The following is a 22,446-nucleotide window of genomic DNA, read 5'->3' on the forward strand; positions in this document are numbered from 1 at the left end:
CTGCGTATTGCTGGTGGGGTCGAAGTACTTTGTCCCAGGCCTTGACGAGTCTTCCCTTGGTGGCTGACCTGCTGTACGCCACAATATGTAAACATTATTAAAGTGACATTATTAAAGTGGATCAGCGATGGCTAGAAGGTCGGTGACTTCGACCACTGAACGCCGCCCGAACAAGGAGAGGGACCAACTTTGGCGGAAGTCGTGACAAAGACAATGCAAGAATGGCTTTGGGACAAGTCTCTGAATGTCCTTGAATGGCCCAGCCAGAGCTCGGACTTGAATCTGATCTAACATCTCTGGAGAGACGTGAAAATAGCTGTGCGGTGATGCTCCCCATCCAACCTGACAGAGCTTGAGACAATCTCCAGAGAAGAATGGGAGAAACTCCCCAAATACAGGTGTGCCAAGCTTGTAGCATCATACCCAAGAAGAATTGAGGCTGTAATCACTGCCAAAGGTGCTTCAACAAAGAACTGAGAAAAGGGTCTGAATACTTCCAGTCAAAAGTTTGGACACACCTACTCATGCAAACGTTCTTTATTTGTACTATTTTCTACATTGTAGAATTATAGTGAAGACATCAAAACTATGAAATAACACATATAGAATAATGTAGTAACCAAAATAGTGTTAAACAAATCAAAATATATTTTATATTTGAGATTCTTCAAAGCAGCCACCCTTTGCCTTGATGACAGCTTTGCACACTCTTGGCATTCTCTCAACCAGCTTCATGCATTTCAATTAACAGGTGTGCCTTGTTAAAAGTTAATTTGTGCTTCACAGAGTTCAAGTAACAAACACATCTCAACATCAAATGTTCAGAGGAATTACCGCAAAGAAACCACTACTAAAGGACACCAATAGGAAGAAAAGACTTGATTGGGCCAAGAACATGAGCAATGGACATTAGACTGGTGGAAATCTGTCCTTTGAACTGAGTCCAAATGTGTGATTTTTTTGCTTCCAACTGCAGTGTCTTTGTGAGACTCATAGTAGGTGAACGGATGATCTCTGCATGTGTGGTTACCACTGTGAAGCATGGAGGAGGAGGTGTGATGGTGTGGGGCTGCTTTGCTGGTGACACTGTCTATGATTTATTTAGAATTCAAGCCACCCTTAACCAGCATGGCTACCACAGCATTCTGCAGCGATATGTCATCCCATCTGGTTTGTGCTTAGTGGGACTATCACTTATCAACAGGACAATGACCCAACACACCGCCAGGCTGTTTAAGGGCTATTTGACAAAGAAAGAGTGATGGATTGCTGCATCAGATGACCTGTCCTCCACGATCACCCGACCTATTGAGATGGTTTGGGATGAGTTGGACCTCAGAGTGAAGGAAAATCTGCCATCAAGTGCTCAGCATATGTGGGGAAAGCATTCCAGGTGAAGCTGGTTGAGAGAATGCCAAACGTGTGCAAAGCTGTCATCAAGGCAGAGGGTGGGTACTTTGAAGAATCTCAAATATTGTAACGCTCGTCGTCGTAAGGAAGAGTGGACCAAAGCGCAGCATGGAAAGTGTTCATGATCTTTGTCAAGAATCACTCAAACAAAAATAACGAATACAAAACCAAAAGCGAACAGTTCCATCATGCACAGATACTAAACGGAAAACAACACCCCATAAAACCCAAACGGAAAATGACAACTTATATATGATCTCCAATCAGAGACAACGATAGACAGCTGCCTCTGATTTATTTTTTTTATTTTTATTTGATTGGGAACCACACTAGGCAAAAACAACAAAGAAATAGACAACATAGAATGCCCACCCCAAATCACACCACAGGGCGTGACAAATATCAAATATATTTGGGTTTGTTTAACACTTTTTTGGTTACTACATGATTCCATATGTTTTTTTAAATAATTTTTGTCTTCAGTTTTATTCTACAATGGTAAAAATAAAGAAAACCCTTGAACGAGTAGGTGATTTGTGTCCAAACTTTTGACTGGTACTGTATGCAAATGTGATAATTCAATTTTTAATAAATTATCAAACATTTCGAAAAACCTGTTTTTGTTTTGTCATTATGGAATATTACGTTTAGATTGATGAGTGAAACATTTTTTAAATCAATTTTAGAATAAGACTGTAATGTAACAAAATGTGGAAAACGTCAAGGAGTCTGAATACTTCCCGAAGGCAATCTCTATGACTTTTTTTTTACAGTAGCATGAAAACACATTGAGAAAAGAAAACTCTTAACAACTTTTTTTTTGTAAACAAAGAAACCTGAAGGAAAGAAAGATAGGAAGCTAATGATATCCAATCAATTCCTATCACATGTATTTTTGGGGATGCGAGTGACGGAATGAATATCCCATTTGATTGTCAGTAAAACATAAAAGCGAGGAGGACAAAGAGATGCGGGAAATAACAGATATGTATAGCTGGGTGTGTGAGTGCGTGCTGCATGTAATGGAGGTTTTAGAAATAATAAACACGTCCCAAAGTGAGACAATTATGTCGATATTGACAACCCAGAATGGAAAAAATACAAACTTTTCATGAGATCAGATGAAATATCTCTAAAACAACTCAAAAGTAAATGTTGAGGGTGCACATCTCAGTGTCCTGTCATCAAACTCCCAGTCCCATCCTAATCATCACGTTATAAATTGGTATTGGATCTGTGCCATGTCGCTTCAACCCAGTTTATTCCACTCCAGAGTGAAATGTATTCGTTTGAGAGAGAGAAAAAGTTACATTAATTTCCACTGCTATTGTGATTTTTTTCAAGCAATCATAAATGTTGTTTAAAATGTGTGATGACAGCTTACAGTGACGTGTCTGTCCGTGCACGTTTCCGGAATGGTGATTTGGAGACTTTTTTTCACTCGCCCTGCCCATCCTTGAACTGCGCGTTATAAAAATCGCGCCCCATGAGTGGGTACCCTCCAGAACGCACAGGAGCAGATAACGCCCGAGGACAACTTCTTCCTAAACCATCCTCTAAACCCTCAACTCAATGTAAGTACTTCTATTACATCTATAGGCATTCTTAAACAAGATTCGTTTAGGATCATTTTGTAACCTTTTTGTCTAACCTTTCTATACATAGGCCTATAGGTTTTAAAGGGTTTTCTATAAAGCTTTCATGAACCAATTTCACTCCCTTCACTGAAACTGACATTTTTAAACAATTAATCAGAGGAAGTCAAATAAATATAAATGACATTTTAAACAACAAAACATATCAGTATAAGGTATGCTTCGGTTAATACTTAACTTCTGACTTTTCAAGGTCTCAAGTTTTTCCCTGGTATACATTTTATATGATTTCATAGCCTTAGCAATTCAGAGCCTTGACAATGAAATGGTTAATATGGTGCAAAGTAGTTTTCTGATATTTTTCTCTTTTGATTCCTCAATGTTAAAGATGCATCCTAATTTGGGTACTTGGCTGGGCGCACTGACTCTCCTCGTCTGGACCTTTATATGCATCGGGACGCTTGCGGAAGGCTACCCGGTCAAACCTGAAAACCCCGGCGAAGATGCGCCGGCAGGGGAACTTGCCAAGTATTACTCCGCTCTCAGACATTACATCAACCTCATTACAAGGCAGAGGTGAGCGCTTCATCCCGGGTGTGACAAACTGGTGTTCTAAATGAAGAAATTATAAGGCTGAACGTTTTGTTTGTGAATATCCTTAGATATTATTTTATGAGTAAGCCATAGGTCTAATTCATTAAAAAACATAATGATACTGTGATTATAAACGTATTTGTTAGCGCCTTTCATACAAACAAATTACAGCCCAAACCTGAAAGTGCTGTAGGTCTACAAATGAGCACTTCAAAGAAACAGCAAAAACATGGAAGTGAAGAAATCAAATGATTAATATCAAACTATATATCAGACTACTGCACATCTAAAACTTATAAACTCAATAACTAACCATCTTGGGGTCTAAATATATGGGACCCTTTTAAAGTGAATTAACCCATGTGTAGCCAGTTTGTATGTATAATAATGGTGTTATTTCTTGCTCTATTCCAAATACCAACTAATCCAATCATGAATTCAGGAGACTAAAATAATAAAGGAGACTAAAACAATAAAGAAGAGTCACATTAAACCAGTGCAAACTTGTTGTTAAGTGTGCTGTGTGTTGTCTAGATGAAACACCATCTTTAATTCCATAGCAGCACCCCACTGATGCTTAATTATCGTCATACCACATATAAGGCAATTCACCCTCCGTTCAGTCACACTCTATTCACAAATCTCAGTGTGAAATTAGTCTTTTATTGAATTATTATCAGGTAAGTTGACAGAGAATACATTCTCATTTACAGCAACAACCAAGGGAATAGTTATATTTGTATTTATTTTTACTTGGGGAAAGAGTGCCTCTTACTGGCCGTCCAAAACCACTTCCAGCAGCATCTGTTTTGGTATCCAGGGACCGACCAGGAAGAACCATGCTTAGATTCAGAGGCTACAATCATTAACAGTTTCAGCTTGTATTGTGAATGTGTTTCTTCTGTTAATGTTGACGTTAAGAGTGGGAAAGGGTCATTACAAATTCCATGAGAAGAGCAGAGCTGACAACCAACAAAACAATAATTTATTGTTATACAGAAGGGCTCTAAGGACAGGTCTCAATAACCAGACTTACATTCATATTGGCCCTAGAACATTTATAGTATGGTCAGTTATCTCATGTGGGTAGCACAGAAGGTCTAGTTCCTGAACATTAGTCTCTCTCTCTCTCTCTCTCTCTCTCTCTCTCTCTCTCTCTCTTCTCTCTCTTCTCTATTTCTATTCTCTCTCTCTCTCAGGTATGGGAAGAGGTCCAGCCCTGACACACTGGATTCACTGATCTCAGAACTGCTGCTAAAGGAGAGCACAAATACGCTCCCACAGTCCAGGTACCGTCACTGTGTGTGTACATCTGTGAGTAACTAATGTTTTGTAGCGAGTAAAGTGTAGGCAGGTATATGTGTAAGTGATCCACTGTTTATAGCATTGCATGCATGTGCCTAGATATTGACATACTTAATTAACAAAACACTATTTGAATTGATCTGTTCCTCTGGTCTAATGGCAGTTTGCACATAATTGTTATTTGATTTGTTCCTCCGCAGATATGATGAACCGTCGTTGTGGTAACCGTGTCACTGTTCCCGCCCAGCACCCTATCATCGCCACAACGATATACTGACCTCAACAACACGGTCGCCTCACCATGGCCGATACCCCATCCTAACAACCCCAGCCAGCACCCTACCATCCCCCTCTCCCCCATCCAGAGGCTACTCCTGTGCCAGATAACTATCTGCATATGTACAGAGTCTTATTTAAGTCACCCCTACATTGGTAAGTCAGGGGAGATAATTATTGATTGTATGGTAAAACTGTGCTATTAAATATTCATTATATAATGGATCTACTTCTTTGCTGTTATTATAAACTTATTTCAAATGAGTGCTTAGCCAAGAGAGGAAATGAAGGTTGCTCCTGGCTTTCTACATTATACTGAAGAGGTAGTACGTCTTTAAAGGATGTGCATGCGGACACTCACAATATACATCTTTGCAATCCCTGGAGAGATATTAGAACCCTGCTTGTACTCTACTCTTTTCTGGACAATTTGCAATTTGGTGGCTAAGGGCGCACTCTTGTGGTTGATATATCTTATTGCATTTAACACGATGTTAAGGTGAAACCTGGCCTGAAATCAGAGTAGCGACAAGCCAGCCAGGCAGCTTCCCTGTAGAAAGCCTAAAGCCTCTCTCACATAGTGTTGATGAAAAAAGGTATACGAAATATTATACTATTAATTGGGACATTTGTAATGAACTGTTCATTGGAATGGAATAACCATGGTAACCAGTGGAGGCTGCTGAGGGGAGGACGGCTCATAAAAAAGGCTGGAACGCATCAAACCATATGTTTGATGTATTTGATACCATTCAACTTATTCCGCTCCAGCCATTACCACGAGCTCATCCTCCCCAATTAAGGTGCCACCAACCTCCTGTGTTGGTAACACTTTGTCATGTTACCCAACAAGTCAACATCGAATGATTGTCATACGAACAAATGTAGGATGAGAAGACTGCTTTTGGAGGGGAATCTATAAATATTTGAGACAGATAAAAGAGGACAAGGTGAGGGAAATAGAGGAGAAAGCAGAGAAGATGTCATTCAAAATGTTATGAATTTTGATGACTGAATATTTCTGACTGATATTATTTTTGTTATGGTGAATTCTGAACTAAAACTAGCCCACCAATCTGGAAAACTCAGTGCAAGTGCAGATTAATGTTTAATAAGAAATAGGGCAATAGGACCTTTTGTGATTCTAGCCTGTCATAATTGTATTATTATTATTTATTACTGCAGGCTATTACTACAGGCTATTACTACAGGCTATTACTATAGGCTATTACTATAGGCTATTACTACAGGTTATTACTGCAGGCTATTACTACAGGCTATTACTACAGGCTATTACAACAGGCTATTACTACAGGCTATTACTACAGGCTATTACTACAGGCTATTACAACAGGCTATTACAACAGGCTATTACTACAGGCTATTACTACAGGCTATTACTACAGGCTATTACTACAGGCTATTACTACAGGTTATTACTGCAGGCTATTACTACAGGCTATTACTACAGGCTATTACTATAGGCTATTACTACAGGCTATTACTATAGGCTATTACTACAGGCTATTACTACAGGCTATTACTACAGGCTATTACTACAGGCTATTACTACAGGCTATTACTACAGGCTATTACTACAGGCTATTACTGCAGGCTATTACTACAGGCTATTACTGCAGGCTATTACTGCAGGCTATTACTGCAGGCTACAGGCTATTACTACAGGCTATTACTACAGGCTATTACTGCAGTCTATTACTGCACGCTACAGGCAATTACTGCAGGCTATTACTACAGGCTATTACTGCAGGTTATTGCTACAGGCTATTACTACAGGCTATTACTGCAGGCTACAGGCTATTACTGCACGCTACAGGCTATTACTATAGGCTATTACTACAGGCTATTACTGCAGGTTATTACTACAGGTTATTACTACAGGCTATTACTGCAGGGTATTACTACAGGCTATTACTGCAGGTTATTACTACAGGCTATTACTGCAGGCTATTACTACAGGCTATTACTACAGGTTATTACTACAGGCTATTACTACAGGCTATTACTGCAACCTTTTACTACAGGCTATTACTACAACCTTTTACTACAGGCTATTACTACAGGCTATTACTGCAGGCTATTACTACAACCTTTTACTGCAGGCTATTACTACAGGTTATTACTACAGGCTATTACTACAGGCTATTACTGCAGGGTATTACTCCAGGCTATGACTGCAGGCTATTACGACAGGCTATTACTGCAGGTTATTACCGCAGGCTATTACTGCAGGCTATTACTGCAGGCTATTACTGCAGGCTATTACTACAGGCTATTACTGCAGGTTATTACTGCAGGCTATTACGACAGGCTATTACTACAGGCTATTACTACAGGCTATTACTGCAGGCTATTACTGCAGGCTATTACTGCAGGCTACAGGCGATTACTGCAACCTATTACTGCAGGCTACAGGCTATTACTGCAGGCTACAGGCTATTACTGCAGGCTATTACTGCAAGCTATTACTACAGGCTAAAACTGCAGGCTATTACTGCAGGCTATTACTACAGGCTATAACTGCAGGTTATTACTACAGGCTATTAATGCAGGCTACAGTCTATTACTACAGGCTATTACTACAGCCTATTACTGCAGTCTATTACTGCAGGCTATTACTACAGGCTATTACTGCAGGCTATTACTGTAGTCTATTACTGCTGGCTATTACTACAGGCTATTACTACAGGCTATTACTGTAGTCTATTACTGCAGGCTACAGGCTATTAATACAGGCTATTATTACAGCCTATTACTGCAGGCTATTAATGCAGGCTACATGCTATTACTACAGGCTATTACTACAGCCTATTACTGCAGGCTATTACTGCAGGCTAGAGGCTATTACTGCAGGCTACAGGCTATTAATACAGGCTATTACTACAGGCTATTACTGCAGGCTATTACTACAGGCTATTACTACAGGCTATTACTACAGGCTATTACTGCAGGTTATTACTACAGTTTATCACTACAGTCTATTACTGCAAGCTATTACTGCAGTCTATTACTGCAGGCTACAGGCTATTACTACAGGCTATTACTACAGGCTATTACTGCAGTCTATTACTGCAGTCTATTACTGCAGGCTATTACTGCAGGCTATTACTGCACGCTACAGGCTATTACTGCAGGCTATTACTACAGGCTATTACTGTAGTCTATTACTGCAGGCGATTACTACAGGCTATTACTACAGGCTATTACTGCAGGCTATTACTGTAGTCTATTACTGCAGGCTATTACTGCAGGTTATTACTACAGGTTATTACTACAGGCTATTACTGCAGGGTATTACTACAGGCTATTACTGCAGGCTATTACTACAGGCTATTACTGCAGGCTATTACTACAGGTTATTACTACAGGCTATTACTACAGGCTATTACTGCAACCTTTTACTACAGGCTATTACTACAACCTTTTACTACAGGCTATTACTACAGGCTATTACTACAGGTTATTACTACAGGCTATTACTGCAGGCTATTACTACAACCTTTTACTGCAGGCTATTACTACAGGTTATTACTACAGGCTATTACTACAGGCTATTACTGCAGGGTATTACTCCAGGCTATGACTGCAGGCTATTACGACAGGCTATTACTGCAGGTTATTACCGCAGGCTATTACTGCAGGCTATTACCGCAGGCTATTACTGCAAGCTATTACTACAGGCTATTACTACAGGCTATTACTACAGGCTATTACTACAGGCTATTACTACAGGTTATTACTACAGGCTATTACTACAGGCTATTACTACAGGCTATTACTACAGGCTATTACTACAGGCTATTACTACAGACTATTACTGCAGACTATTACTGCAGGCTATTACTGCAGGCTATTACTACAGGTTATTACTACAGGCTATTACTGCAGGCTATTACTGCAGGCTATTACTGCAACCTATTACTACAGGCTATAACTACAGGCTTTACTACAGGCTATTACTACAGACTATTACTGCAGACTATTACTGCAGACTATTACTGCAGGCTATTACTACAGGTTATTACTACAGGCTATTACTGCAGGCTATTACTGCAGGCTATTACTGCAGGCTATTACGACAGGCTATTACGGCAGGCTATTACTACAGGTTATTACTACAGGCTATTACTGCAGGCTATTACTGCAGGCTATTACTGCAGGCTATTACGACAGGCTATTACGGCAGGCTATTACTGCAGGCTATTACGACAGGTTATTACTACAGGCTATTACTACAGGCTATTACTACAGGCTATTACTGCAGGCTATTACTGCAGGCTATTACTGCAAGCTATTACTGCAGTCTATTACTGCAGGCTACAGGCTATTACTACAGGCTATTACTGCAGGCTATTACTGCAAGCTATTACTACAGGCTAAAACTGCAGGCTATTACTGCAGGCTATTACTACAGGCTATAACTGCAGGTTATTACTGCAGGCTATTAATGCAGGCTACAGGCTATTACTACAGGCTATTACTACAGGCTATTACTGCAGTCTATTACTGCAGGCTATTACTACAGGCTATTACTGCAGGCTATTACTACAGGCTATTACTACAGGCTATTACTGCAGGCTATTACTACAGGCTATTACTGCAGGCTACAGGCTATTACTACAGGCTATTACTACAGGCTATTACTGCAGGCTATTAATGCAGGCTACAGGCTATTACTACAGGCTATTACTGCAGGCTATAGGCTATTACTGCAGGCTACAGGCTATTACTGCAGGCTACAGGCTATTACTACAGGCTATTACTACAGCCTATTACTGCAGGCTATTACTGCAGGCTACAGGCTATTACTACAGGCTATTACTACAGGCTATTACTGCAGGTTATTACTACAGGTTATTACTACAGGCTATTACTGCAAGCTATTACTGCAGGCTATTACTGCAGGCTACAGGCTATTACTACAGGCTATTACTACAGGCTATTACTGCAGTCTATTACTGCAGTCTATTACTGCAGGCTATTACTGCACGCTACAGGCAATTACTGCAGGCTATTACTACAGGCTATTACTGCAGGTTATTGCTACAGGCTATTACTACAGGCCATTACTGCAGGTTACAGGCTATTACTGCACGCTACAGGCTATTACTATAGGCTATTACTACAGGCTATTACTGCAGGGTATTACTACAGGTTATTACTACAGGCTATTACTGCAGGGTATTACTACAGGCTATTACTGCAGGTTATTACTACAGGCTATTACTACAGGTTATTACTACAGGTTATTACTACAGGCTATTACTACAGGCTATTACTGCAACCTTTTACTACAGGCTATTACTACAACCTTTTACTACAGGCTATTACTACAGGCTAATACTACATGTTATTACTACAGGCTATTACTGCAGGCAATTACTACAACCTTATACTACAGGCTATTACTACAGGCTATTACTACAGGCTATTACTACAGGCTATTACTGCAGGCTATTACTGCAGGCTATTACTGCAGGCTATTACTACAGGCTATTACTGCAGGCTATTACTGCAGGCTATTACTGCAGGCTATTACTGCAGGCTATTACTGCAAGCTATTACTACAGGCTATTACTACAGGCTATTACTACAGGCTATTACTGCAGGCTATTACTACAGGTTATTACTACAGGCTATTACTACAGGCTATTACTACAGGCTATTACTACAGGCTATTACTACAGGCTATTACTACAGGCTATTACTGCAGGCTATTACTGCAGGCTATTACTGCAGGCTATTACTGCTAGCTATTACTGCAGGCTACAGGCTATTACTGCAGGCTACAGGCTATTACTACAGGCTATTACTGCAAGCTATTACTACAGACTAAAACTGCAGGCTATTACTGCAGGCTATTACTACAGGCTATAACTGCAGGTTATTACTGCAGGCTATTACTGCAGGCTATTACTGCAAGCTATTACTTCAGGCTACAGGCTATTACTGCAGGCTATTACTGCAGGGTATTACTCCAGGCTATGACTGCAGGCTATTACGACAGGCTATTACTGCAGGTTATTACCGCAGGCTATTACTGCAAGCTATTACCACAGGCTATTACTGCAAGCTATTACTACAGGCTATTACTGCAGTCTATTACTGCAGGCTATTACTACAGGCTATTACTACAGGTTATTACTACAGGCTATTACTACAGGCTATTACTACAGGCTATTACTACAGGCTATTACTACAGGCTATTACTACAGCCTATTACTGCAGTCTATTACTGCAGGCTATTACTACAGGCTATTACTGCAGCTATTACTGCAGGCTAGAGGCTATTACTGCAGGCTACAGGCTATTACTACAGGCTATTACTGCAAGCTATTACTACAGGCTAAAACTGCAGGCTATTACTGCAGGCTATTACTACAGGCTATAACTGCAGGTTATTACTGCAGGCTATTAATGCAGGCTACAGGCTATTACTACAGGCTATTACTACAGCCTATTACTGCAGTCTATTACTGCAGGCTATTACTACAGGCTATTACTGCAGGCTATTACTGCAGGCTACAGGCTATTAATACAGGCTATTACTACAGGCTATTACTGCAGGCTATTACTGCAGGCTAGAGGCTATTACTGCAGGCTACAGGCTATTACTGCAGGCTACAGGCTATTACTACAGGCTATTACTACAGCCTATTACTGCAGTCTATTACTTCAGGCTATTACTACAGGCTATTACTGCAGGCTATTACTGCAGGCTAGAGGCTATTACTGCAGGCTACAGGCTATTACTACAGGCTATTACTGCAGCCTATTACTGCAGTCTATTACTGCAGGCTATTACTACAGGCTATTACTGCAGGCTATTACTGCAGGCTAGAGGCTATTACTGCAGGCTACAGGCTATTACTGCAGGCTACAGGCTATTACTACAGGCTATTACTGCAGGCTATTACTACAGGCTATTACTGCAGGCTATTAATACAGGCTATTACTGCAGGCTACAGGCTATTACTACAGGCTATTACTGCAGTCTATTACCGCAGGCTATTACTGCAGGCTACAGGCTATTACTGCAGGCTACAGGCTATTACTATAGGCTATTACTGCAGGTTATTACTACAGGCTATTACTGCAGGCTATTACTACAGGCTATTACTGCAAGCTATTACTGCAGGCTACAGGCTATTACTGCAGGCTACAGGCTATTACTGCTGGCTATTACTGCAAGCTATTACTACAGACTAAAACTGCAGGCTATTACTGCAGGCTATTACTACAGGCTATAACTGCAGGTTATTACTGCAGGCTACAGGCTATTACTGCAGGCTACAGGCTATTACTACAGGCTATTACTACAGCCTATTACTGCAGTCTATTACTGCAGGCTATTACTACAGGCTATTACTGCAGGCTATTACTGCAGGCTACAGGCTATTAATACAGGCTATTACTACAGCCTATTACTGCAGTCTATTACTGCAGGCTACAGGCTATTAATACAGGCTATTACTACAGCCTATTACTGCAGGCTATTAATGCAGGCTACATGCTATTACTACAGGCTATTACTACAGCCTATTACTGCAGGCTATTACTGCAGGCTAGAGGCTATTACTGCAGGCTACAGTCTATTACTACAGGCTATTAATGCAGCCTATTACTGCAGTCTATTACTGCAGGTTATTACTACAGGTTATTACTACAGGCTATTACTGCAGTCTATTACTGCAGGTTATTACTACAGGTTATTACTACAGGCTATTACTGCAAGCTATTACTGCAGGCTATTACTGCAGGCTACAGGCTATTACTACAGACCATTACTACAGGCTATTACTGCAGTCTATTACTGCAGTCTATTACTGCAGGCTATTACTGCAGGCTATTACTGCACGCTACAGGCAATTACAGCAGGCTATTACTACAGGCTATTACTGCAGGATATTGCTACAGGCTATTACTACAGGCTATTACTGCAGGGCATTACTACAGGCTATTACTGCACGCTACAGGCAATTACTGCAGGCTATTACTACAGGCTATTACTGCAGGATATTGCTACAGGCTATTACTACAGGCTATTACTGCAGGGCATTACTACAGGCTATTACTGCAGGTTATTACTACAGGCTATTACTGCAGGCTATTACTACAGGCTATTACTACAGGCTATTACTACAGGCTATTACTGCAACCTTTTACTACAGGCTATTACTACAACCTTTTACTACAGGCTATTACTACAGGCTATTACTACAGGTTATTACTACAGGCTATTACTGCAGGCTATTACTACAACCTTTTACTGCAGGCTATTACTACAGGTTATTACTACAGGCTATTACTACAGGCTATTACTGCAGGGTATTACTCCAGGCTATGACTGCAGGCTATTACGACAGGCTATTACTGCAGGTTATTACCGCAGGCTATTACTGCAAGCTATTACCACAGGCTATTACTGCAAGCTATTACTACAGGCTATTACTGCAGTCTATTACTGCAGGCTATTACTGCAGGTTATTACTACAGGTTATTACTACAGGCTATTACTGCAAGCTATTACCACAGGCTATTACTGCAAGCTATTACTACAGGCTATTACTGCAGTCTATTACTGCAGGCTATTACTACAGGCTATTACTGCAGCTATTACTGCAGGCTAGAGGCTATTACTGCAGGCTACAGGCTATTACTACAGGCTATTACTGCAAGCTATTACTACAGGCTAAAACTGTAGGCTATTACTGCAGGCTATTACTACAGGCTATAACTGCAGGTTATTACTGCAGGCTATTACTGCAGGCTTTTACTGCAGGCTATTACTACAGGTTATTACTACAGGCTATTACTACAGGCTATTACTGCAGGGTATTACTCCAGGCTATGACTGCAGGCTATTACGACAGGCTATTACTGCAGGTTATTACCGCAGGCTATTACTGCAGGTTATTACGCAGGCTATTACTGCAAGCTATTACTGCAGGCTATTACTGCAGGTTATTACTTCAGGCTATTACTGCAGGTTATTACTACAGGTTATTACTACAGGCTATTACTACAGGCTATTACTACAGGCTATTACTACAGGCTATTACTACAGGCTATTACTACAGGCTATTACTGCAGTCTATTACTGCAGGCTATTACTACAGGCTATTACTGCAGCTATTACTGCAGGCTAGAGGCTATTACTGCAGGCTACAGGCTATTACTACAGGCTATTACTGCAAGCTATTACTACAGGCTAAAACTGCAGGCTATTACTGCAGGCTATTACTACAGGCTATAACTGCAGGTTATTACTGCAGGCTATTACTGCAGGCTACAGGCTATTACTACAGGCTATTACTACAGCCTATTACTGCAGTCTATTACTGCAGGCTATTACTACAGGCTATTACTGCAGGCTATTACTGCAGGCTAGAGGCTATTACTACAGGCTATTACTACAGGCTATTACTGCAGGCTATTACTGCAGGCTAGAGGCTATTACTGCAGGCTACAGGCTATTACTGCAGGCTACAGGCTATTACTACAGGCTATTACTACAGGCTATTACTGCAGTCTATTACTGCAGGCTATTACTACAGGCTATTACTGCAGGCTATTACTACAGGCTATTACTGCAGGCTATTAATACAGGCTATTACTGCAGGCTACAGGCTATTACTACAGGCTATTACTGCAGTCTATTACCGCAGGCTATTACTGCAGGCTACAGGCTATTACTGCAGGCTACAGGCTATTACTACAGGCTATTACTGCAGGTTATTACTACAGGCTATTACTGCAGGCTATTACTGCAGGCTACAGGCTATTGCTGTAGGCTACATGCTATTACTGCAGTCTATTACTGCAGTCTATTACTGCAGGTTATTACTACAGGTTATTACTACAGGCTATTACTGCAAGCTATTACTGCAGGCTATTACTGCAGGCTACAGGCTATTACTACAGACCATTACTACAGGCTATTACTGCAGTCTATTACTGCAGTCTATTACTGCAGGCTATTACTGCAGGCTATTACTGCACGCTACAGGCAATTACAGCAGGCTATTACTACAGGCTATTACTGCAGGATATTGCTACAGGCTATTACTACAGGCTATTACTGCAGGCTACAGGCTATTACTGCACGCTACAGGCTATTACTGTAGGCTATTACTACAGGCTATTACTGCAGGTTATTACTACAGGTTATTACTACAGGCTATTACTGCAGGGTATTACTACAGGCTATTACTGCAGGTTATTACTACAGGCTATTACTGCAGGCTATTACTACAGGCTATTACTACAGGTTATTACTACAGGCTATTACTACAGGCTATTACTGCAACCTTTTACTACAGGCTATTACTGCAGGCTATTACTGCAGGCTACAGGCTATTACTGCAGGCTACAGGATATTACTGCAGGCTACATGCTATTACTACAGGCTATTACTACAGGCTATTACTGCAGTCTATTACTGCAAGCTATTTCTGCAGGCTACAGGATATTACTGCAGGCCACAGGCTATTACTGCAGGTTATTGCTACAGGCTATTACTACAGGCTATAACTGCAGGTTATTACTGCAGGCTATTAATGCAGGCTACAGGCTATTACTGCAGGCTATTACTGCAGGCTACAGGCTATTACTGCAGGCTACAGGCTATTACTGCAGGCTACAGGCTATTACTACAGGCTATTACTACAGGCTATTACTGCAGTCTATTACTGCAGGCTGTTACTGCAGGCTATTACTGCAGACTACATGCTATTACTGCAGGCTATTACTACAGGCTATTACTGCAGGCTATTACTACAGGCTATTACTACAGGCTATTACTGCAGACTGCATGCTATTACTGCAGGCTACAGGCTATTACTGCAAGCTATTACTGCAGGCTACAGGCTATTACTGCAGGCTATTACTGCAGGCTATTACTACAGGTTATTACTACAGGCTATTACTGCAGTCTATTACTGCAGGCTATTACTGCAGGCTACAGGCTATTACTGCAGGCCACAGGCTATTACTACAGGCCATTACTACAGGCTATTACTGCAGTCTATTACTGCAGGCTATTACTGCACGCTACAGGCAATTACTGCAGGCTATTACTACAGGCTATTACTGCAGGTTATTGCTACAGGCTATTACTACAGGCCATTACTGCAGGTTACAGGCTATTACTGCATGCTATTACTGCACGCTACAGGCTATTACTATAGGCTATTACTACAGGCTATTACTGCAGGGTATTACTACAGGTTATTACTACAGGCTATTACTGCAGGGTATTACTACAGGCTATTACTGCAGGCTATTACTGCAGGCTATTACTGCACGCTACAGGCAATTACTACAGGCTATTACTACAGGCTAATACTACATGTTATTACTACAGGCTATTACTGCAGGCAATTACTACAACCTTATACTACAGGCTATTACTACAGGCTATTACTACAGGTTATTACTACAGGCTATTACTACAGGCTATTACTGCAGGGTATTACTCCAGGCTATGACTGCAGGCTATTACGACAGGCTATTACTGCAGGTTATTACCGCAGGCTATTACTGCAGGTTATTACCGCAGGCTATTACTGCAAGCTATTACTACAGGCTATTACTGCAGGTTATTACTTCAGGCTATTACTGCAGGTTATTACTACAGGTTATTACTACAGGCTATTACTACAGGCTATTACCACAGGCTATTACTACAGCCTATTACTGCAACCTTTTACTACAGGCTATTACTATAGGCTATTACTACAGGCTATTACTACAGGCTATTACTACAGGCTATTACTGCAGGCTATTACTGCAGGCTATTACTGCTGGCTATTACTGCAAGCTATTACTACAGGCTATTACTACAGGCTATTACTACAGGCTATTACTACAGGCTATTACTGCAGGCTATTACTACAGGTTATTACTACAGGCTATTACTACAGGCTATTACTACAGGCTATTACTGCAGGCTATTACAGCAGGCTATTACTACAGGCTATTACTACAGGCTATAACTGCAGGTTATTACTGCAGGCTACAGGCTCTTACTGCAGGCTACAGGCTATTGCTGCAAGCTATTACTGCAGGCTACAGGCTATTACTGCAGGCTATTACTGCAGGCTACAGGCTATTACTGCAGGTTATTACTGCAGTCTATTACTGCAAGCTATTACTACAGGCTATTACTGCAGGTTATTACTACAGGCTATCACTGCAGGTTATTACTACAGGTTATTACTACAGGCTATTACTACAGGCTATTACCACAGGCTATTACTACAGGCTATTACTGCAACCTTTTACTACAGGCTATTACTGCAGGTTATTACTACAGGCTATTACTGCAGGTTATTACTGCAGGTTATTACCGCAGGCTATTACTGCAAGATATTACTACAGGCTATTACTACAGGCTATTACTACAGGCTAGTACTGCAGGGTATTACTCCAGGCTATGACTGCAGGCTATTACGACAGGCTATTACTGCAGGTTATTACTGCAGGTTATTAAAGCAGGCTATTACTGCAGGCTACTACTGCAGGCTATTACTGCAGGTTATTACTGCAGGCTATTACTGCAAGATATTACTACAGGCTATTACTGCAGATTATTACTGCAGGCTATTACTGCAGGTTATTACTGCAAGATATTACTACAGGCTATTACTGCAGGTTATTACTGCAGGCTATTACCGCAAGATATTACTACAGGCTATTACTGCAGGTTATTACTGCAGGTTATTACCGCAGGCGATTACTGCAAGATATTACTGCAGGCTATTACTGCAGGCTATTACTGCAGGCTATTACTGCAGGCTATTACTGCAGGCTATTACTGCAAGATATTACTACAGGCTATTACTGCAGGTTATTACTGCAAGATATTACTACAGGCTATTACTGCAGGTTATTACTGCAGGTTATTACTGCAGGCTATTACTGCAGGCTATTACTGCAGGCTATTACTACAGGCTATTACTGCAGGCTATTACTGCAGGTTATTACTACAACCTTTTACTACAGGCTATTACTACAGGCTATTACTACAGGTTATTACTACAGGATATTACTACAGGCTATTACTGCAGGGTATTACTCCAGGCTATGACTGCAGGCTATTACTACAGGCTATTACTGCAGGTTATTACCGCAGGCTATTACTGCAAGATATTACTACAGGCTCTTACTGCAGGCTATTACTGCAGGTTATTACCGCAGACTATTACTGCAGGCTATTACTGCAGGCTATTACTGCAGGTTATTACTGCAGGTTATTACCGCAGGCTATTACTGCAAGATATTACTACAGGTTATTACTGCAGGTTATTACTGCAGGCTATTACTGCAGGTTATTACTGCAATATATTACTACAAGCTATTACTGCAGGTTATTACTGCAAGATATTACTGCAGGCTATTACTGCAGGCTATTACCGCAGGCTATTACTGCAGGTTATTACTGCAGGCTATTACTGCAGGCTATTACTGCAGGTTATTACTACAGGTTATTACTGCAGGCTATTACTGCAGGTTATTACTACAGGTTATTACCGCAGGCTATTACTGCAACCTATTACTGCAGGCTACAGGCTATTACTGCAGGCTACAGGATATTACTGCAGGCTACAGGCTATTACTGCTGGCTATTACTGCAAGCCATTACTACAGACTAAAACTGCAGGCTATTACTGCAAGATATTACTGCAGGCTATTACTGCAAGCTATTACTGCAGGCTACAGGATATGACTGCAGGCTATTACTGCAAGCTACTACGACAGATTAATACTGCAGGCTATTACTGCAGGCTATTACTGCAGGTTATTACTACAGGTTATTACCGCAGGCTATTACTGCAGGCTATTACTGCATGTTATTACTACAGGTTATTACTGCAGGCTATTACTGCAGGTTATTACTACAGGCTATTACTGCAAGCTATTACTACAGGCTATGACTGCAGGCTATTACTACAGGCTATTACTGCAGGCTATTACTGCAGGCTATTACTGCAGGTTATTACTACAGGCTATTACTGCAGGTTATTACTGCAGGTTATTACTGCAGGTTATTACTGCAAGATATTACTACAGGCTATTACTACAGGCTATTACTACAGGCTATTACTGCAGGGTATTACTCCAGGCTATGACTGCAGGCTATTACGACAGGCTATTACTGCAGGTTATTACCGCAGGCTATTACTGCAGGTTATTACCGCAGGCTATTACTGCAAGCTATTACTACAGGCTATTACTGCAGGTTATTACTTCAGGCTATTACTGCAGGTTATTACTACAGGTTATTACTACAGGCTATTACTACAGGCTATTACCACAGGCTATTACTACAGGCTATTACTGCAACCTTTTACTACAGGCTATTACTACAGGTTATTACTACAGGCTATGACTGCAGGCTATTACTACAGGCTATTACTGCAGGCTTTTACTGCAGGCTATTACTACAGGCTATTACTGCAGGTTATTACTGCAGGTTATTAAAGCAGGCTATTACTGCAAGATATTACTACAGGCTATTACTGCAGGTTATTACTGCAGGTTATTACTGCAGGCTATTACTACAGGCTATGACTGCAAGCTATTACTACAGGCTATTACTGCAGGCTATTACTGCAAGATATTACTACAGGCTATTACTGCAGGTTATTACTGCAGGCTATTACTGCAGGTTATTACTGCAAGATATTACTACAGGCTATTACTGCAGGTTATTACTGCAAGATATTACTGCAGGCTATTACTGCAGGCTATTACCGCAGGCTATTACTGCAGGATATTACTGCAGGCTATTACTGCAGTCTATTACTGCAGGTTATTACTACAGGTTATTACTGCAGTCTATTACTGCAGGTTATTACTACAGGTTATTACCGCAGGCTATTACTGCAGGCTATTACTGCATGTTATTACTACAGGCTATTACTGCAAGATATTACTACAGGCTATTACTGCAGGCTGCAGGCTATTACTGCAGGTTATTACTGCAAGATATTACTACAGGCTATTACTGCAGGCTATTACTGCAAGATATTACTGCAGGCTATTACTGCAGGCTATTACTGCAGGCTATTAATATAGGCTATTACTACAGGCTATTACTGCAGGCTATTACTGTAGTCTATTACTGCTGGTTATTACTACAGGCTATTACTACAGGCTATTACTGCAGGCTATTACTGCAGGCTATTACTGCAGGCTATTACTGCAGGCTATTACTGCAGGCTATTACTGCAGGCTATTACTGCTGGCTATTACTGCAAGCTATTACGACAGGCTATTACTACAGGCTATTACTACAGGCTATTACTGCAAGCTTTTACTACAGACTAAAACTGCAGGCTATTACTGCAGGCTAGAGGCTATTACTACAGGCTATAACTGCAGGTTATTACTGCAGGCTACATGCTATTACTACAGGCTATTACTACAGCCTATTACTGCAGTCTATTACTGCAGGCTATTACTGCAGGCTACAGGCTATTACTGCAGGCCACAGGCTATTACTGCAGGTTATTGCTACAGGCTATTACTACAGGCCATTACTGCAGGTTACAGGCTATTACTGCATGCTATTACTGCACGCTACAGGCTATTACTGCAGGCTATTACTGCAGGCTATAACTGGAGGTTATTACTGCAGGCTACAGGCTATTACTGCAGGCTACAGGCTATTACTGCAACCTATTACTGCAGGCTACAGGCTATTACTGCAGGCTACAGGATATTACTGCAGGCTACAGGCTATTACTGCTGGCTATTACTGCAGTCTATTACTGCAGGTTATTACTACAGGTTATTACTACAGGCTATTACTGCAGGCTATTACTGCAGGCTATTACTGCAGGCTATTACTACAGGCTATTACTGCAGGCTATTACTGCAGTCTATTACTACAGGCTATTACTACAGGCTATTACTACAGGCTATTACTGCAGGCTATTACTACAGGCTATTACTGCAGGCTATTACTGCAGGCTAGAGGCTATTACTGCAGGCTACAGGCTATTACTGCAGGCTACATGCTATTACTACAGGCTATTACTACAGCCTATTACTGCAGTCTATTACTGCAGGCTATTACTGCAGGCTACAGGCTATTACTGCAGGCCACAGGCTATTACTGCAGGTTATTGCTACAGGCTATTACTACAGGCCATTACTGCAGGTTACAGGCTATTACTGCAGGCTACAGGCTCTTACTGCAGGCTACAGGCTATTACTGCAGGCTATTACTGCAGGCTACAGGCTATTACTGCAGGCTACAGGCTATTACTGCAGGCTACAGGCTATTACTGCAGGCTACAGGCTATTACTACAGGCTATTACTACAGCCTATTACTGCAGTCTATTACTGCAGGCTATTACTACAGGCTATTACTGCAGGCTATTACTACAGGCTATTACTGCAGGTTATTGCTACAGGCTATTACTACAGGCCATTACTGCAGGTTACAGGCTATTACTGCATGCTATTACTGAACGCTACAGGCTATTACTGCAGGCTATTACTGCAGGCTAGAGGCTATTACTGCAGGCTACAGGCTATTACTTTAGGCTACAGGCTATTACTACAGGCTATTACTGCAGTCTATTACTGCAGGCTATTACTGCAGGCTACAGGCTATTACTGCAGGCCACAGGCTATTACTACAGGCCATTACTACAGGCTATTACTGCAGTCTATTACTGCAGGCTATTACTGCACGCTACAGGCTATTACTGCAGGTTATTACCGCAGGCTATTACTGCAGGCTATTACTGCAAGATATTACTACAGGCTATTACTGCAGGTTATCACTGCAGGCTATTACTGCAGGTTATTACTCCAAGATATTACTACAGGCTATTACTGCAGGTTATTACTGCAAGATATTACTACAGGCTATTACTGCAGGTTATTACTGCAGGCTATTACTGCAGGCTATTACTGCAGGCTATTACTACAGGCTATTACTGCAGGCTATTACTGCAGGCTATTACTACAACCTATTACTACAGGCTATTACTACAGGCTATTACTACAGGTTATTACTACAGGCTATTACTACAGGCTATTACTGCAGGGTATTACTCCAGGCTATGACTGCAGGCTATTACTACAGGCTATTACTGCAGGTTATTACCGCAGGCTATTACTGCAAGATATTACTACAGGCTCTTACTGCAGGTTATTACTGCAGGCTATTACTGCAGGCTATTACTGCAGGCTGTTACTGCAAGCTATTCCTGCAGGCTACAGGAT

At 41.2% G+C, this 22,446-nt stretch overlaps 1 protein-coding gene across 2 annotated transcripts; it reads left to right on the top strand.

Annotated features, from left to right (window-relative positions):
• The first annotated feature begins 2,884 nt into the window (after positions 1-2,884).
• On the top strand, positions 2,885-5,405 carry npy (neuropeptide Y). Of its 2 annotated transcripts, none has more exons than XM_064982587.1 (4): positions 2,885-2,984; positions 3,394-3,581; positions 4,799-4,913; positions 5,105-5,405. In XM_064982587.1, the coding sequence occupies exons 2-4, from the start codon at positions 3,394-3,396 to the stop codon at positions 5,108-5,110; spliced, it is 309 nt and encodes a 102-aa protein (XP_064838659.1). In that variant the 5' UTR covers positions 2,885-2,984; the 3' UTR covers positions 5,111-5,405. The 2 variants fall into 2 exon arrangements, with proteins under 2 accessions (XP_064838659.1, XP_064838660.1); XM_064982588.1 differs by having other exon boundaries at positions 2,893-2,984; positions 4,799-4,888.
• Positions 5,406-22,446: the final 17,041 nt, after the last annotated feature.

Source organism: Oncorhynchus masou, chromosome 13, assembly GCF_036934945.1.
Source record: "Oncorhynchus masou masou isolate Uvic2021 chromosome 13, UVic_Omas_1.1, whole genome shotgun sequence".
NCBI classification, from domain to species: domain Eukaryota; kingdom Metazoa; phylum Chordata; class Actinopteri; order Salmoniformes; family Salmonidae; genus Oncorhynchus; species Oncorhynchus masou.